The 15,391-nt window shown below is 35.8% G+C and overlaps 2 protein-coding genes and 1 long non-coding RNA gene across 3 annotated transcripts; 2 read left to right on the top strand and 1 right to left on the bottom strand.

Moving 5' to 3' along the window:
• The first annotated feature begins 15 nt into the window (after positions 1–15).
• LOC132036396 (pentatricopeptide repeat-containing protein At1g79080, chloroplastic) lies at positions 16–2,374 on the top strand. Its single transcript, XM_059426731.1, has one exon. It carries the CDS (start codon positions 344–346, stop codon positions 2,081–2,083), a length of 1,740 nt encoding a protein of 579 aa, XP_059282714.1. The 5' UTR covers positions 16–343; the 3' UTR covers positions 2,084–2,374.
• Positions 2,375–3,526: 1,152 nt separating this feature from the next.
• On the bottom strand, positions 3,527–6,206 carry LOC132036503 (uncharacterized). The gene is made up of 2 exons (XR_009409593.1): positions 6,049–6,206; positions 3,527–3,926 (listed from the first exon to the last, which is right to left on the bottom strand). It is a non-coding gene; the product is annotated as an uncharacterized LOC132036503 (long non-coding RNA).
• Positions 6,207–9,412: 3,206 nt separating this feature from the next.
• LOC132036465 (uncharacterized) lies at positions 9,413–15,281 on the top strand. Its single transcript, XM_059426815.1, has 4 exons — positions 9,413–9,644; positions 12,412–12,582; positions 13,953–14,010; positions 14,809–15,281. Exons 1-4 carry the CDS (start codon positions 9,413–9,415, stop codon positions 14,813–14,815), a joined length of 468 nt encoding a protein of 155 aa, XP_059282798.1. The 3' UTR covers positions 14,816–15,281.
• The last annotated feature ends 110 nt before the right edge of the window (positions 15,282–15,391 follow it).

Below are 15,391 nucleotides of genomic sequence, written 5' to 3' on the forward strand. Positions count from 1 at the left end.
TTGGTCCCATACCCATCTTTTGGATAATATCAGGAGGGAGTGGACACATTCGACCCAACACTAGCTGCAGCTCAACTGATCTATACTCCTTTTTACTAGTACTAACTTTAAAAAAGAAACCCATTTTTTCTCTAGAACTGAATATTGTACAATTACTAGCGAGGAGAAAAGCTCTGAATCATCAAGAATGGCGTAGCTTCTCTAAAAGACCCTATTGTATGTTCCTTTCCACTGTTTCCTTAACACCCCAGATCATATTTTTGTTTTTATGATTCTTTTCTGGTTCAATAGTTGACATTTCTAGATTAGGCTATCACTGACTTCAAATCATTTTCTTGATTTCATGGCTGTCCCTTTAAATTCAGTGTCCACAGTAACAAATCCATCACCAGATAATGCAAGAAATTCTTGTGGATTTTTTACCCACACACCAAAGTTCCCATCTTTCTTCCATACTAAGTCCATTTCAAGAAATTTAGCATCTTCCCATTTAAGTCCACCTCTAAAAGAACAAGTACCAATAGCTTCATCAAAGGGTAGTAGTATTTTTACTTTACCTAATTGGAGGTCAGGTAAAAATGATCCAAGAAACAAAGAACTTAGGCTTTATGATGCCTTTTTGTATTTGGAATACATGGTAGGTAAAGGCCAAAAGCCTGATAAAACTCATGCAACTCAGCTTTTGTATGATCTTTGTAATTGTAATAAACTCAGAAAAGCTGCTAGAGTTATGGAAATGATGGTTAGTTCTGGTACTATACCTGATGCAGCTTCATACACTTTCTTGGTGAATAATTTGTGCAAAAGAGGAAATGTTGGTCATGCTATGCAATTAGTTGATAAAATGGAGGAATATGGCTATCCTACTAATACTGTGACTTACAATTCTCTTATAAGAGGACTTTGTATGAGGGGGAACTTGAGCAAAAGCTTGCAATTTGTGGAAAAGTTGATTCAAAAAGGGTTAGTACCAAATGCATATACTTATTCTATATTGCTTGAGGCTAGTTATAAAGAACAAGGGGTTAATGAAGCAATGTTGCTTTTAGACACTATTATTGCTAGAGGTGGAAAGCCTAATTTGGTTAGTTACAATGTTCTTTTGACTGGTTTGTGCAAAGAAGGAAGAATAGATGAAGCAAAACAATTCTTTAGAAACTTGCCGTTGAAGGGGTTTAATCCTAATGTTGTTAGCTATAATATCTTGTTGAGGAGTTTGTGTTTTGAAGGACGTTGGGATGAAGCGAACGAGCTCTTAGCGGAAATGGTTGGAGAAGATCGTTCACCGTCTATAGTAACCTACAATATATTGATTAGTTCCCTTGCTCTTCATGGCCAAACCGATCACGCCATCCAGATTCTAGACGAGATGTACTATGGAGAACAGTTTAAGCCGATTGCTGCTAGCTATAATCCGATAATTGCACGTTTATGCAAGGATAGGAAAGTGGATGCAGTAATTAAGTGTCTTGATCAAATGTTGGAACGACATTGTAGTCCTAATGAAGGGACGTTTAATTCCATCGCTGTGCTTTGCGAAGAAGGATTAGTGCATGAGGCCTTCTCGATTCTCCAAGCTTTGAGGATTAAACAGAGCTCGTCTACTCATGATTTCTTTAGAGCTGTGATTTCTGGTTTATGTAGGAAAGGAAACACATTCGCGGCGTTTCAACTTTTGTATGACATGACAGCCCACGGATTTACTCCCGACTCTTACACATATTCATCATTGATCAGAGGGTTGTGCTTGGAGAAGATGTTGGTGGCTGCTGTTGATGTATTCTACATCATGGAGGAAAATGGATATAGGCCTGATGTCGACAATTTCAATGCGCTTGTGCTTGGTCTATGCAAATCCAGAAGGACAGACTTGTCGCTAAAGGTATTTGAGGATATGATCAGAAAAGGTTATATGCCAAATGAGATAACGTATACCATTCTAGTTGAAGGGATCATACATGAAGAACACAGGGAGCTTGCATCACTAGTCCTAAAGGAATTGCATCTGAAAGAAGTAATAAGTAGAAATACCGTTGAAAGACTTGTTATGCAATATGAGCTTGAGGATATGGCAGTATGCTGATTTTTCACAAAAAAGGTTATTCATCAGCATAGGCTAAATACACCAAATCAACAAAATTATTCTCATCCTGCCTGTCAGATGGGAATTTTACGCAACTAATAAACCCTTTGGATAATTGGTTTACGGATATGGTAGTTGATTCATAGTAGGCTTTATAGAGGTGAGTGAAACTTTCCGATTCTCTCTGTATTTTTACCTAAAGCTTACTCTTTTGTTACTGAAGTTGCTGTTACGAAAATGGCAATATATCTCCTTTGTCGAATAAAGATTTCTTGCTAGTTGCCTATTGTATGATATACATACATACAGTATTTGCTTTCCAAGTGTAACCTTACAGCTTGTTTCCCGCGGCAACATTGCATATTAACCCAGTCTTTTGTAGAAATCGTAGCAATGCTGAAATTCTTTTCATTACAGTGCCATTCTTAATTCTTTTGAGGTTCAGTTCCAAATTAATCTTTTAACTTCACATATGCCTCCATTGGTGAGACAGATTGAGGTCAAATGCCCTCCTCATTCTCTTAATTAGTTGTCTTCAGTAAATGTTGAGCACGAGAAAGTTGATGCTGCCTGAGGTGTAGTGTCTAGCGTGGCTACAAATTACTGCATCTCTTCTTTTTCCGTGTATGTTGAAATTTTGAACATATTTTGTAAATTCTGCAGCTGCAGCTAGTGAGTAAATCTATGACTTGGTGTGGGAAGTGAAAATTCTTGTTTTATATGTGCAGCAAATATTTGTAAAAACACAAACGGAAATAAATGACTCACTGGTGTCTAGGAGGTTCAACTCATCTTAATTATAGCATTTCTGGGCGAGATATGAAATCCATCTTCTGTGTGCAGCAAATATTGTCAACAGGAAATAAATGACTCCCAAGTGTTTAGGAGGTTCCACTCATCCTAATTATGGTTAGTCGTTTTTCGAAAATGAAGATAATTCAACTCAAGCGGCTAAATGTAGAGTTTTGCTAGCAAGTGATATTTGCACTCTAATATCACTCTTTCCCAAGTTACCAACTTCTTTCCTTCCCCTCGGTATCACGCTAGCCCCTCTCCTTATATTCATCTATTCCCTGTTATTCTCTTGAGCATTGAAATGTTTACACGCTCGAAAGACGCAAAAAAATCAGCAATAACGATACATGGCAATGTTTTGTTTCATTATTTCCTTTTATTTTGGCAATTGGAAGTTATGCTCAATGTTTGTAGACCCACATTAAAGTGGTATAAACACTTGTTTTAACAATTAACATGATAACTGTTATTCAAGATGATTCAGAATTCAATATTAGTTTTGTCGAGGACTCGATCCCAAGCCTCTGTATTCATGCCTGTGCCTTCATATTCCTGAATAGAGCAAGGACGAGCCAAGATCGCACTAGATCAAGACCAAGCACCCGTTTCACTTGGAGACTGTTCATCCTCAGAACATCACTCGAAGCATAATATTCATAGCCAAACTTTATTCAAATGAAATGCAGCCCAGACAAAGAGAGATCCTCTCAATAACGTCAGCTCAAAAGAGAATAGGTTCAAGATAATCTGACATACATCTTTGGTAGACAAAACTAGCAAGTTATCTCAAAACCACAAATCAACATCCTTACTAGCACTTTAAAACTAAAACTAAGCTCCTTCATAGAACATAGTAGATCAACTAATGCAGCTTCAAACAACGGACAACCTCCATTCTTCAGAGCTGCCACAGAGATGGACAGCGGTAGTAGAAGGCAGAAGATTCACCCAAGAAACCATCCTAGGCATCTGGATCCCTGCTCTACTTAGATCTCTGTCTCATCTTTCTGCGCTTCCTCTTCAGTCTCCTCATACGCTTCTTCTTCCACTGCATTTAAAAAAAAAAACATTATAGGTAGTTGCAATTACAATGGTACAAGGAAACAAAATCTCAGCTAACTCGTTATTGTTCATAAATGGAATATTGCAGTGCAACAGCGTATTAGGCCACATTTTTCAAAACATCTATATCCAAAAATTCTCTATGCCATTCCTGGCGCACATTAACCCAGCACATTCTTTTTCAAATAAAGGCTACAGATTCTTTCTTTCATGGAAACCCAGGATTTCAGATTGTTCCTACCGACCTACCCCAACATTAGATCTCAAAAGACCCAACACATCAAAAAAATCTAATTCATGCACTAGAAAAATAATAGTCTGTCTCAAACATATTCATGCTCATGATAGGTAGTTCACCACATAAAAGGGAATTTAGGGTGAAGACATCACGAAAGAACAAGAAGAAATCTGAATACAGAAGATGACTTCCAGCCAACAATATGTCAACTTGTCAAGGCAATGTTACTAAAACACTAAATTCCAGCGTCAGTGAGCTAAGCTTATTGAGGAGTCCACTGATTTCAACATTAGTTCTATCTTTATTCCACTTTCAATTGTAATCCACTACACCACTCTTGCAAAAGATAAGTGCATCTCCTATCATACTTGGTTAGACAGTGAATAAGAAAAAAAATTATCTATCAACTCTTCTACCATTCTCTCTGAAATCTATTCTGCCTTGAGATAGGAGGAATAGATGATGGAGATGTGGGAGGTTAGAGGTCCAAGGAAAGGCAAGGGGGTGATACCATGGAGCTGACCACAAATACAGGCTGACCAACAGGGTTGGGCATGCAAACAAGAGTGAGAAATCTCATGGGAATGGTGCGGGTTAGAAAACGAGTCAGAGGACCAGTGCAGGGCATGTGGTTTTTTTTTTTGACAAGGTAACAGAGGACACGTGGGATTTCATGCGCTTGAGAAACCAGTCTAAGCAATTAATTTCTCACAGCAAGTCATGAATACGCCAACTAATGGGGCTTTCTATACAGTCCGCAACCAAAGTAATGTGTTAATAAATGGAACATAAGTACCTATAGGCTATAGCGCATGAATTTCATACGCTATATGGTTCTCAATTGTTAACAAAGCTTCGTGTAAGAAGGGTGGATTTGCTATAACCAAAGAAAGTCCGCAAAATCCAGAAAGAATCTGAAGCAAACATAATAGTTATATCATGCAGAGCAAAAAAATAAAGAAGCCACCGAAGAGCCCTTGAAGGGCTCCAATTAGGAACAATAAACAGTACAGAAGTCAAAAGACAGCATTTTCAATTCCAAAACTTGCTGAATCTAACTGATTTTTCTCCAATCATGTAAACTATAAAGCAAGTGAAAAGTACAAACAAATTGTCCAGTGCATGAATTTCCCAGATATGTGGTTTTCTATAACGTGAAGTTAGTGAGGAAGGCAGTATCTCGTGTCTTATAATAGCAACCTAAATAAGAGGTTATAATTCTCTCTTGAGCAGCTAGGAGGAACATCATATTTTTTTGGAAAGTCCGACCAACATTAATTCGTAGACCCTCAACAACCTTACACGGTATGTATGAGAAATAAAGATTTTTTTTTTTCGGGGTATGCAGAATCAATCAATGAGTTCAAACGTGGGTAGAGGACAACACGAAACTTAACGAAAGCAATAAGTCCTCTAGTTCATCATAGCTAACACAAACCATATCACTACTAGCAATGCAAAATTTAAGTTTAAACAAAAATACTACTTAAAACACGACCTATATCCAATAATATTTTGTATTCCCAAAAAAGCAACACGAATCTTCAATTTCGAGCTAACACAATTAAAAAATGGGTAACAATAAATTCAACCAAAAAAATAGTCAATAGTTCCTCTAATCCACTATATCAAACGTAAACCAGATCATTACTAGCAAATATCAATTGCAAAATTTAAGTTTAAACAAAACACAACTTAAAACACGAGCTATTAGGTACACTAATCCACCGTAGCAATTAGAGACCAGATTAGTACTATGAAATAACAATTAAATAACTTAATCGAAACATCAACATGAAAAAATCAATTTCGAGCTAACATAACCGGAAAATTAAAACGAAAATGCATAATTTAGGATAAGAAAACAAACCTTGGCCCTCATCTTTGCTCAAAATTCACCGTCGAGTCTCTCTTTAAGCGAATGTGGCCTCCTATTGTGTATTTATAGGGAGGTAATAAACCCTAGTTCCTAGCAGGGCATTTTAGTAATTCATGTCATTTTGCCAATCGTGTTTCTCTTTTCCTTTTTTTTTTTTTTTTTTTTTTTTTTTTTTTAATCTCCGAATAAATTCTACTCAGTAGAAGAAGAAGAAAAACATTTTTTTTTAAACACCGTTTTTCTTAAACCAGATCAAATTTCCAAAAATTATAAAATGGATATATATACTGTAATGTTTGATGAAACCGCCAAAATCAACTTTTAAAAAAAGTACTTTTAATTAAATGTATTTTTTAATATTATTATAGTAAATATAGCACTTTGTGTTTGACTAAATTATTTGAGAAGTATTTTTGTTATTAATTTAATTTTTTATCAATATTATTAAAAATAATTTAAGTGCTAAATTGCGAAAAAGAATGGCATAGACAAAATAACATAAAGATCTAAAAAGAAAGTTACTATGGATTATGATTAGTTTGGTAAATATGAATTTATATAGGTATCCTTGTGTTAAAAACTCAAAATTATATATTATTATATTTGAGAATATATATTTGTTCAGTTCCTGCTTAAAAGTTGAAAATAATAGAAGCTACTGGAGGCACTCATCAACAACAGCTTGATGAAATATCTTCGTTTTAAAATATTTTTTAAGAAAATTACGTTAACATTTTAAAAGTTTGGCCACACAGTTTATAAGTTTATATTTGATTTAACTCTTTAATAACATATTAACTCTTTGCAAAACATGATAGACTATTATGCTATCGAGCATCGTGTGTCAAACAATAAAAGATAGTCTTTTAGATTCATACGAAAATACTATAGGATCATGTTTATGTATTATGTGATAATATATTCAATTTATCCTTTTAAATTCATACAAAAGCATTATCGGGTACGTTTATGTTTTGCAATGCAGTAAATTTAAAATAAAATCACATAATACGTTAGATTTTATTTGTCACAATATATGTTGTCATGTGGACACAATGTGTGATACTTTCAAGAGAAATGTTAATAATCATAACAAGAGTGTTGGTCAACAAATATGACAATCCAGACTTTTATTTTGAGTAATTGTGTTTTGTTTTATATTTTATAGCTTAGTATAGGTTGGTATTACGTTTCAGATCTTGTTGGCATGGTGAGATATAAGGGATTCAAGCGAATTTCGTCTGCATTGAAGTTGGGAAATAAACAAAGTATGCACTCTGTTGCGTGCGTTCATGCCTAAACAACAAAGGCATTGAAGTTGTACGCGCTTTTAACTCCTTTATGGTTGACTGACTTTTCTTTTCTCTTGGCTGCAGACTTGGTTTTTCTCACTCAATTTCTTTTTAAACTTTCACAAAGTTTTCCTTTCTTAGAGTGAATATGAAAGCAACTTTCATCGCACGACCAAAGCACTCTGACCTATCACGCGGTGCATGCCCCACATCACAAGTTCAAAATGGGAAAAGCATCATTCGTCTAGTTTCGAATTTTTAATTTATTATTTATCATTTGAAGACCTTGGGTACCATCCTTTAAGGGATTTTGGCAAGAATTTCATTGATAAGTATGGATTAAGTGATTTGAACGTATCCTTGAAAGTATATCACGAATTTGTCTTAAGATTTATCATTTAAACATAAAATTGATAGTGGAATATCGAAAATTTTGTCATTAATTAACCTTAAAAACATTAACTTGTAGATGTGAGCACTTAAATGGACTCAATTGGAGCAACCGAAGCAACATAATCGAGCATACTAATAGCAAAGACATTTTTTTTTTTTGCAAAAGTCGTTAGTTTTGAGCGGCAAATATAAGCCAACTCACCAACGCTAAGGACATAATTGAGATCAACTTTATCTATTTTTCATATCGAGGAGTAAACCAAAATAAATTCACTATGATAAAGATACATTTACAACCAAATTAAACAAAAGATAAATTTATCCTATTTTCCTTAATTGACGAGATTTTTTTTGAAAAAATTACTTGGTGTACCTTCTTCTAAGAGATAATTATTGATAATAAATGCCTTTTGATTTATTTATATTAGTAGCTAAATTAATTTTTTTAAATTACCACGGATAGCTATGCCAAAATACACACACCTCTCTCTATTCTCCCTTACTACACATTTTAGATTTTTCATCTTATCCAAACCCTGAAAAACTTTCTCTCTCCTTTCTATTCACTAACACAGCCGCCACCGCCCCACTGCCATAGCTCCGACAACAACACCTCTCTCCTCTCTCTCTTTTACACAATTGCCGGAGCTCTCCTACGACGAGCAACTAAAGCTCCGCGAACCACAAGCAACCAGCACATCTCGCCGCTCAGATCCACAACGGGAGATCCGACGGCTCAGATTCAACGACATCAACTCGTTCACCAAGTCTAACTCCTTCTTTTCGTCCCATTTCAGATCTAAATTGTATTTTATATTTTCGCCAGAGATCCGACCGGATTTGATTGTATGGTCCATTTTTTAGTGTACATAGAGTGTATTTTTTAAAAGGATTTGAATGTATTTTTCATTTTTTTGGTGTAACTACAGTGTTATTTTGTATTTCGCTGGTGATTCGACCGGTTTTGATTGTATTCTCCCCTTTAAAATGAATCTCGTCTAGCTAGAATCCATGGCTTCTTCTCCTTTGTATCTGAGTGTATTTCGTCATATGTATTTGGGTCATATGTCTTGTATCTTATATGTATTTGGCTCATATGTCTTGTATCTAATATGTCTTTGGCTTCTTATCTTGTAGCTGAATATATTTTTGCTTCCTGTCCTGTATCTGAATGTACTTGGCTTTATATGTATTTTGAATGTACATAGTGTATTTTGAAATTTTGTTGAAATACATTAAAATATAGTGAATACATTCAACTTCGCGGTAGCTCGAATACATTCAAACACAGTCAAATACACGTGACATCAAATAAGATTGGATACAACTGAACAGTGTGTTCAAATATACTCAAATACAGTCACATACAACGAAAATGTCTAATGGTAGCTAAGAATTGTAAATATGAGAAAAACAATTACGGATGATTAATTGCTCATAAAATATAGTTATTTATATAAGTTGTCCATTTCTTTTACCCTTTTCTCGATCCAACATATCAAAAGGAAAAAAAAAATAAAATTATATCCTCTAGTGAAGTATATAAAAGATGCATTAGGTATGGTGACAGTTGAATCCCCTAAAAGAAAATTTTGATATTTTTTTTAAAAAAAAAAGAAGTTATATAAAAGACGAGTGAATATTCCTGCTGACGAGTACCGGAAAAAAGAATGTCAAGCGAAGCATCAGAAAAACAACCGTCCGACACGGCGGAGCATGACTCAACCACCAGTATCCCCGCCGATTGCGGCGGCGATGACGTCAACAACAGCGACACTTCAAATTCTCCCTTAGCGAAGGGGCTTTCAACTATAATTTCATCAATAATTAAGGAATTTGATGATAGCGCTGCCGCCACGTGTCGTAGTCAAGATCAACTCTCTTCCACCCTCGATCGTCTCACTGCAGGTACCATTAATCAAATGAGCTTAATTTCCAGATTTGTGTGGCTTCTTTTGTTTTTTTAGCGTGGAAGAATTGGAGTTAGGGGTCCATTTACTGTTTATTAGGCTGAAACATTACATTCTTTGTTCCCAATTGTTATTGAATAGTATGAAAGTAGGAAGCTTTGAAAATAAAGAGATACTTTTGAATCTTAAAACAACATACCCAATATAATCGCACCGGGCGGAGTATGGGAAGGGTAGAGTGTACGCACTGGCAGAGCTAGGAATTTTGTCAAGGGTGTTCGAATTCATATAATCTATATATTAAGGGTGTTCAATATGTAATATATGTCTGTAATACGTAATAATTGACATATCTACACGATATAATTTTTCACCGAAGGTTGAACACCCTTGCCGGGGTGTGGCTCCGCCACTGAGTGTATGCAAACCTTACCTCTACCTTGGTCAGTGTACACTCTACCCTCCCCAAACCGCACCTGGTGGGATTATACTATTGAATCTTGTGGTCCTAAATTAAAGATGTGTCTAATGTATTAAAATGTACTTTGAATCGTGTGATTTTAAACTTTTCATTTGAACAGTCAACTTACTAAATATAGAAAGAGACACTCTTTTTGGGACAAACCAAAAAGAGAAGTAAGACACTTAAATTGGGATGGAGGAACTAATTCCTCTTTTTTTTTTTTTTTTTGGTGCGTGTGTAGAAGAATTGGGAGTTAGGGATCCGCTTACTGTTTATTAGTCTGAAAATTACATTTTAGTTCCCAATTGTTATTGAATAGTATAAAGTAGGAGCCTTTGCAAACAAAATTGCTCCATTATGGTACATCTTAGAAAACACTCCAAATAATCTTCACTAAGGTGGATATTCCAACAGGATGGCTGAATGGTTGAGCCATAGGAGTAACAATCCAGCTGCAATGTGATATGCAAGCTTACCCTAACAGATGTGGTTGTGCTATGTAGCAAGTTGTTCAATGGATTAGTCGAGACGAGCACAAGCTGCCTAGACACCATTATCATGCATAAAATAAAAAATTAGAAAAATCACTAAGGGGTGTGTGTGTGGTGGGTTGGAGGTGGGGGTGGTGGCAGGCAAACACTTGTATATGTAATTCCTTCGCATCTTCTACTCCCATTGCAACTCAGCATTTGTTTCCATGAGAATAAAGACACAAACTTTTTTTTGTCATGATCCAAATTACTTTCATTAGTTAAGTGAACCCCAAGTTTTCAATGAGTTAAGTGATATTCTAAGTTTTCAATGAACCTTAAAGCTTAAAAAAGAAAAGGAGAACACGTTGTTTTTGTAGAAGTTTAATGACATTGTTTGAAAAAAGTCTTCTTTATTCCAGACATTTTGAACAATCAAATAGCTTAGTGGACTATATTTCCTTGTGTGCAAAAAAAGAGTTTAAGATATCTTGAAGTAATTTTTTAGCTCCTTCCTCTCCCATTGATACGTACAATGAGACTTTTGTGTTCTCTATGTAAAGAAGACATGTAGCCGTTCTTCTCTATACCTGATTATTAGTGGCGACATGCAATTGCAATTGAAAAATGGATAGAAAACTGCATTTTTTTAAGTTTTGTTTCTACATGTCAATTGCCCAGTGACATGACAATAGACTCTTCCCTCCATTTATCCACATCAACTGCATTAATAATGTGTAGGTCTTGGGTGATTCTACTATTTCAGGGGTTGTTACTTATCATTCCAGAAGTAGAAAATAGCATCACTTTTGTTAGAGTAGATATCTGAAACAGTTTCCTGGAAAACCTCTCAGTAATCTTGGCTCGATTAGTTTGAATTAGTTTGAATGTGTTAAGTTATCTTTTATACGAGGATAATTGCACTGCAATTTGGCTTGCAAGTCGCAACAATTCAGAGGTGACAAGGTTTAGAGGCTGTTAATAAAGTTTTAATTCTCTTAGTTGTTTGTATTTGATTCCAAAAGTAGAGAAGAGCAAGTAATAAGTTAATTAGAAAGCTGGAGCCTAAGATTAATACTACTTATAAAGATTTACAGTCTGCTCCTTTTGACCACTCGACCACTCTTCCCTTGATGGACTGAGGCCCCCCTCAATGGGTTCTACTTCTAAGAAGGGTTAGCGCCTAAATCAATCAATAAGCATATCTTTTGTATATGGGACTCTCCCTTCACCATCCCCACAGGGATGGTCTACAGGGTCCATAACTACTATTCTTACTACACGTTGTGCACTCAGCCGAATCCGGGTGCAAGCATATGATTGTTTGAAATAGTTGATAGATTTCCCTTGACAGTGCTTCTTAGACTTTCAGTCACCCCTTTCATTCCTCTGTAGGAACTTTTCTTGAAAGGATTTATTTCGACCAGATAGTTCATTTCCAGCGTTACTATTTCTTGGACAGTATCAGTCCTATCTTCCATTTTTTGCTGATGAATGGCTTGATACGTAAGGAAAAGATGAAAATGAATATAGATCCTAAATGATTTCTCTACAGGAGGGTGATCTCTCTGAGAGCCATAGGATAGAGAAGTTTGGAAAGGAGTAAAGGGAAACAGTGATCAGACATAATAGAACTTCAGCCGCATATATACAAGCCCCCAGAAATTTCATGCTATATAGATGCAAGGAAAATATTGTCTATATAATATCTAAAATATTAAAAGGGCTATTAGGAATAGGGATTCAGGTTGCTAAGTGAGGTGTTTTAATCAAAAGTCTGTTTTTATGTGATTGCTTGTCTTGTTCTTTCATGGTCCTGCTTCTACCTGCAGAGCTTGACAAGCTGCTGGAAGATGCCCCGTTGCCTTTTATCATGCAGCATGCTGCCAGAATTTCTAGTGTTAGGAAAAGAATTACATCATTGAACTCAGTTTTGAAGTCTATACAGAGGCGTCTGGATAATATCGACCACACAGTATCTGCTGGCTTGATACATGGTACACTTTTTTTTCCTTATGTCAAGCTTTTTCATGGCAATTCGAATAGGATGTATGCAGGTTCTTATTCTTTATCTTGATTGATACTTTGCATTTCGATATGAATGCTTCACTTAGTAATCTTTCAAATAGTTCTATGGACACGATTTATCTTGGTAAATAGGTATAAGTACATGAATTTGGTTTTATGTCCAAGCCGTTGGATATAAAGTTCTGTGAAACAGTAATTCCACATCTTCTCTTGGAAATTTTACTTTTTCCATGAGAGTATTTTTCTCAAAAGCTTAGTAAAGTTAAGCTTATATCCACTCTATCTATGGAAAAAAGGGTTTCCTCCTTTGCATTTTAAATGATCTGTTTGATTGTGCACGAAGTTTAACATGTTAATTTGACTTATAGATCACCGAGTCAAACCGTGTGGCACTAGACTTCAGGGAGGCTCGGTTATAAAGAAATTACTAAAATAGTGGTTGAAAAGTTAACAAAACAAAATTTCATCAAAGTTTAAAATTTGAGTAGTTAACTAAATTTAACTTCTTGGATGTTGTTATAGAATAATGTTTTTAATGGAATGGTGTTAAACATTTTTAAACATTCCAAAATGGAAAGGTTATTCAAAAAAATCATATAAATTAAAACATAGGGAGTTGTAAAAAAGAAAAAAGTGGCACATCTAGAGGGTTTTGAACTTGGGGGATTTCACTATGATGATCTTGGAGGATATAATTATGGTTTTTCTTCTTCTTCATTGGCATCTTGTTGCGGCAAGGCATGGGCATGATGTTGCGTTATTGATGTGGTCTAGGTTGACAATGGTTTGAACATTCGCTCTGAGAGATTGTGGGACTTATTGTATCTTTGGTAGGCACGGATATATGAGAATTGTATAATTGATGTGGTTTTCTGATATTCAAGAAGTGCATTCTATGAATATTAGTTGTCCCTTGTGCGGCTTGAGACTTTTGTGGTATATTATATATGTAACTGGTACTGATCTATTTTGGGTAATAAGCAGCAAACCAGTGGAATTTTTGCTTATGGTGTGGAAATTACTCCAGCTGTCCCAAATCTTGTCATGATCTAGTTTATGATGGACAAACTGAACAAATTGGCTTCTATTTCGTGCATATTTTTCAAATAGGAAATGTTTCCACTTTCTATCTATTTCTCTCTTTGTGGGTTGTCTATGACTGCAGGGCAAATATGTTGTGGTGTGCTAAAGATGTTTCAGGGTATTAAGAGTAAAGTAGTTTGAATTAGGCTAGCTTAATTACAACATCAGTTAGAGTACCTGCTTTTCCGTTTGTGCATTTTGGCTGAGTCGGCTGGAGATTCTCATCCAATAATACCTTGTTATATCTTTTTTGCAGAGAAGTCCACAGGGGATGGTGCACGAGACCATGAGAACCATCAGTCTTCATTGAAGAGGTAATGTAAATTTGTGTTTCTGGTGTTCGATGAACATGCTAGATTCTTCCCTTTGGATATGCATGAGTGGCAACATCAAGGATACAATTTGTGTAAGAGGTTAATTCGCGAAATGTTTCCTAGTCTATTGATGCAAAAAGGTTATTGAGGTTTATTGGGTCATATCTGGTGTTTACTACCATGTTTGTTAGGATCTAGAACACACAAGTCTGGTGCATTAGTTGATTTTTATATGAACTTCTTAAAACAGTTTTACTCTGTAGGAGTACATCAGAAACTAGCATGATAAACATGGTTGAGAAATAAGCCAATGATCCACGCAGTCTTCCCCTTTTTTCTCCTTTATGGAAGAAGTCACTTCCACTGTTTTATGGAGAATGTTAGTGGCAAATCTTGACATCCCATCCTTAGATTATCTTGCATGGTAAGTGATACCCAAACCTAGCAATGGGCTGCAGGTAGAGCCCTCTTACATGACCTTTTTTCAGCCCGTATGCATTCCGTGGGATTTTCTTACCTTCCATCACTAACATTCTCAGTATGCGTCAAATGGAAACTAATTCGATATACTTATTCTGTCTTTATGTTTCAATGTCTTGGTGCTTCAATTGTTTGCTGTGCCAATCATTTGCAAGTTGGTGTGTTAGTTTGCAATATTATTGGAAGATGCAAAGCGTGATAACCTTTGGATGAGCTAAATTTTCTCAGTATTGCTTCGATAATGTCCGAAAGGAGTGTATTGGCTTTATATCATTGACAAACTTCTAAATCAGTTACTATGTGGTTCTGTTGGGGCAGTTCATGATCAAAATCCAGGTGCAAGATTCAGATGTCCTTTGCAGTGCCAGTAGAATCTCCTTCTGATTGCGAGCATTTGAAGCTGATTCAGCCTTGTGGTGTAAAAGGTAGTCTGATGCACGAGGTTATAGCATTCTGGCATTCCGGACAGATTGGGTGAAAGTGCTATCCCTTATTTGAAATTGGTTCTTTTGTCTGTCAAAAATGTACGTTTTCAGCTGCCAGAGTATGTCCGAGTTGCCCAGGAAAGCGAAACACTTAAAAATGGAAAACGCGTGACGACTGGTTAGCAGCTCAGCTAGAGTAGGCCTGTGGGTGCAATTTGAAGGGTGTATCTTTCTGAAACTTAATTGTTATATTCTGCTCGGAACTTATTGTTAACCGTTTTGTTTTACAACCTGAATTTTTGGTGTATAATGTGTACCCAGAAGAGTTTTGGATGGCAATATTTAACGGTCATTATTAAGATCTAAGTAGAGCTTTACATCTTAATCACCATACTGTTTTAATTTGCAAGCAATGCAAAACAAGTTCTATACCAAAGAGTCATCAGATGCATGGAAGGAATGATCACAGGTCATCA

This window comes from Lycium ferocissimum, chromosome 11 (genome assembly GCF_029784015.1).
Source record: "Lycium ferocissimum isolate CSIRO_LF1 chromosome 11, AGI_CSIRO_Lferr_CH_V1, whole genome shotgun sequence".
NCBI lineage: Eukaryota > Viridiplantae > Streptophyta > Magnoliopsida > Solanales > Solanaceae > Lycium > Lycium ferocissimum.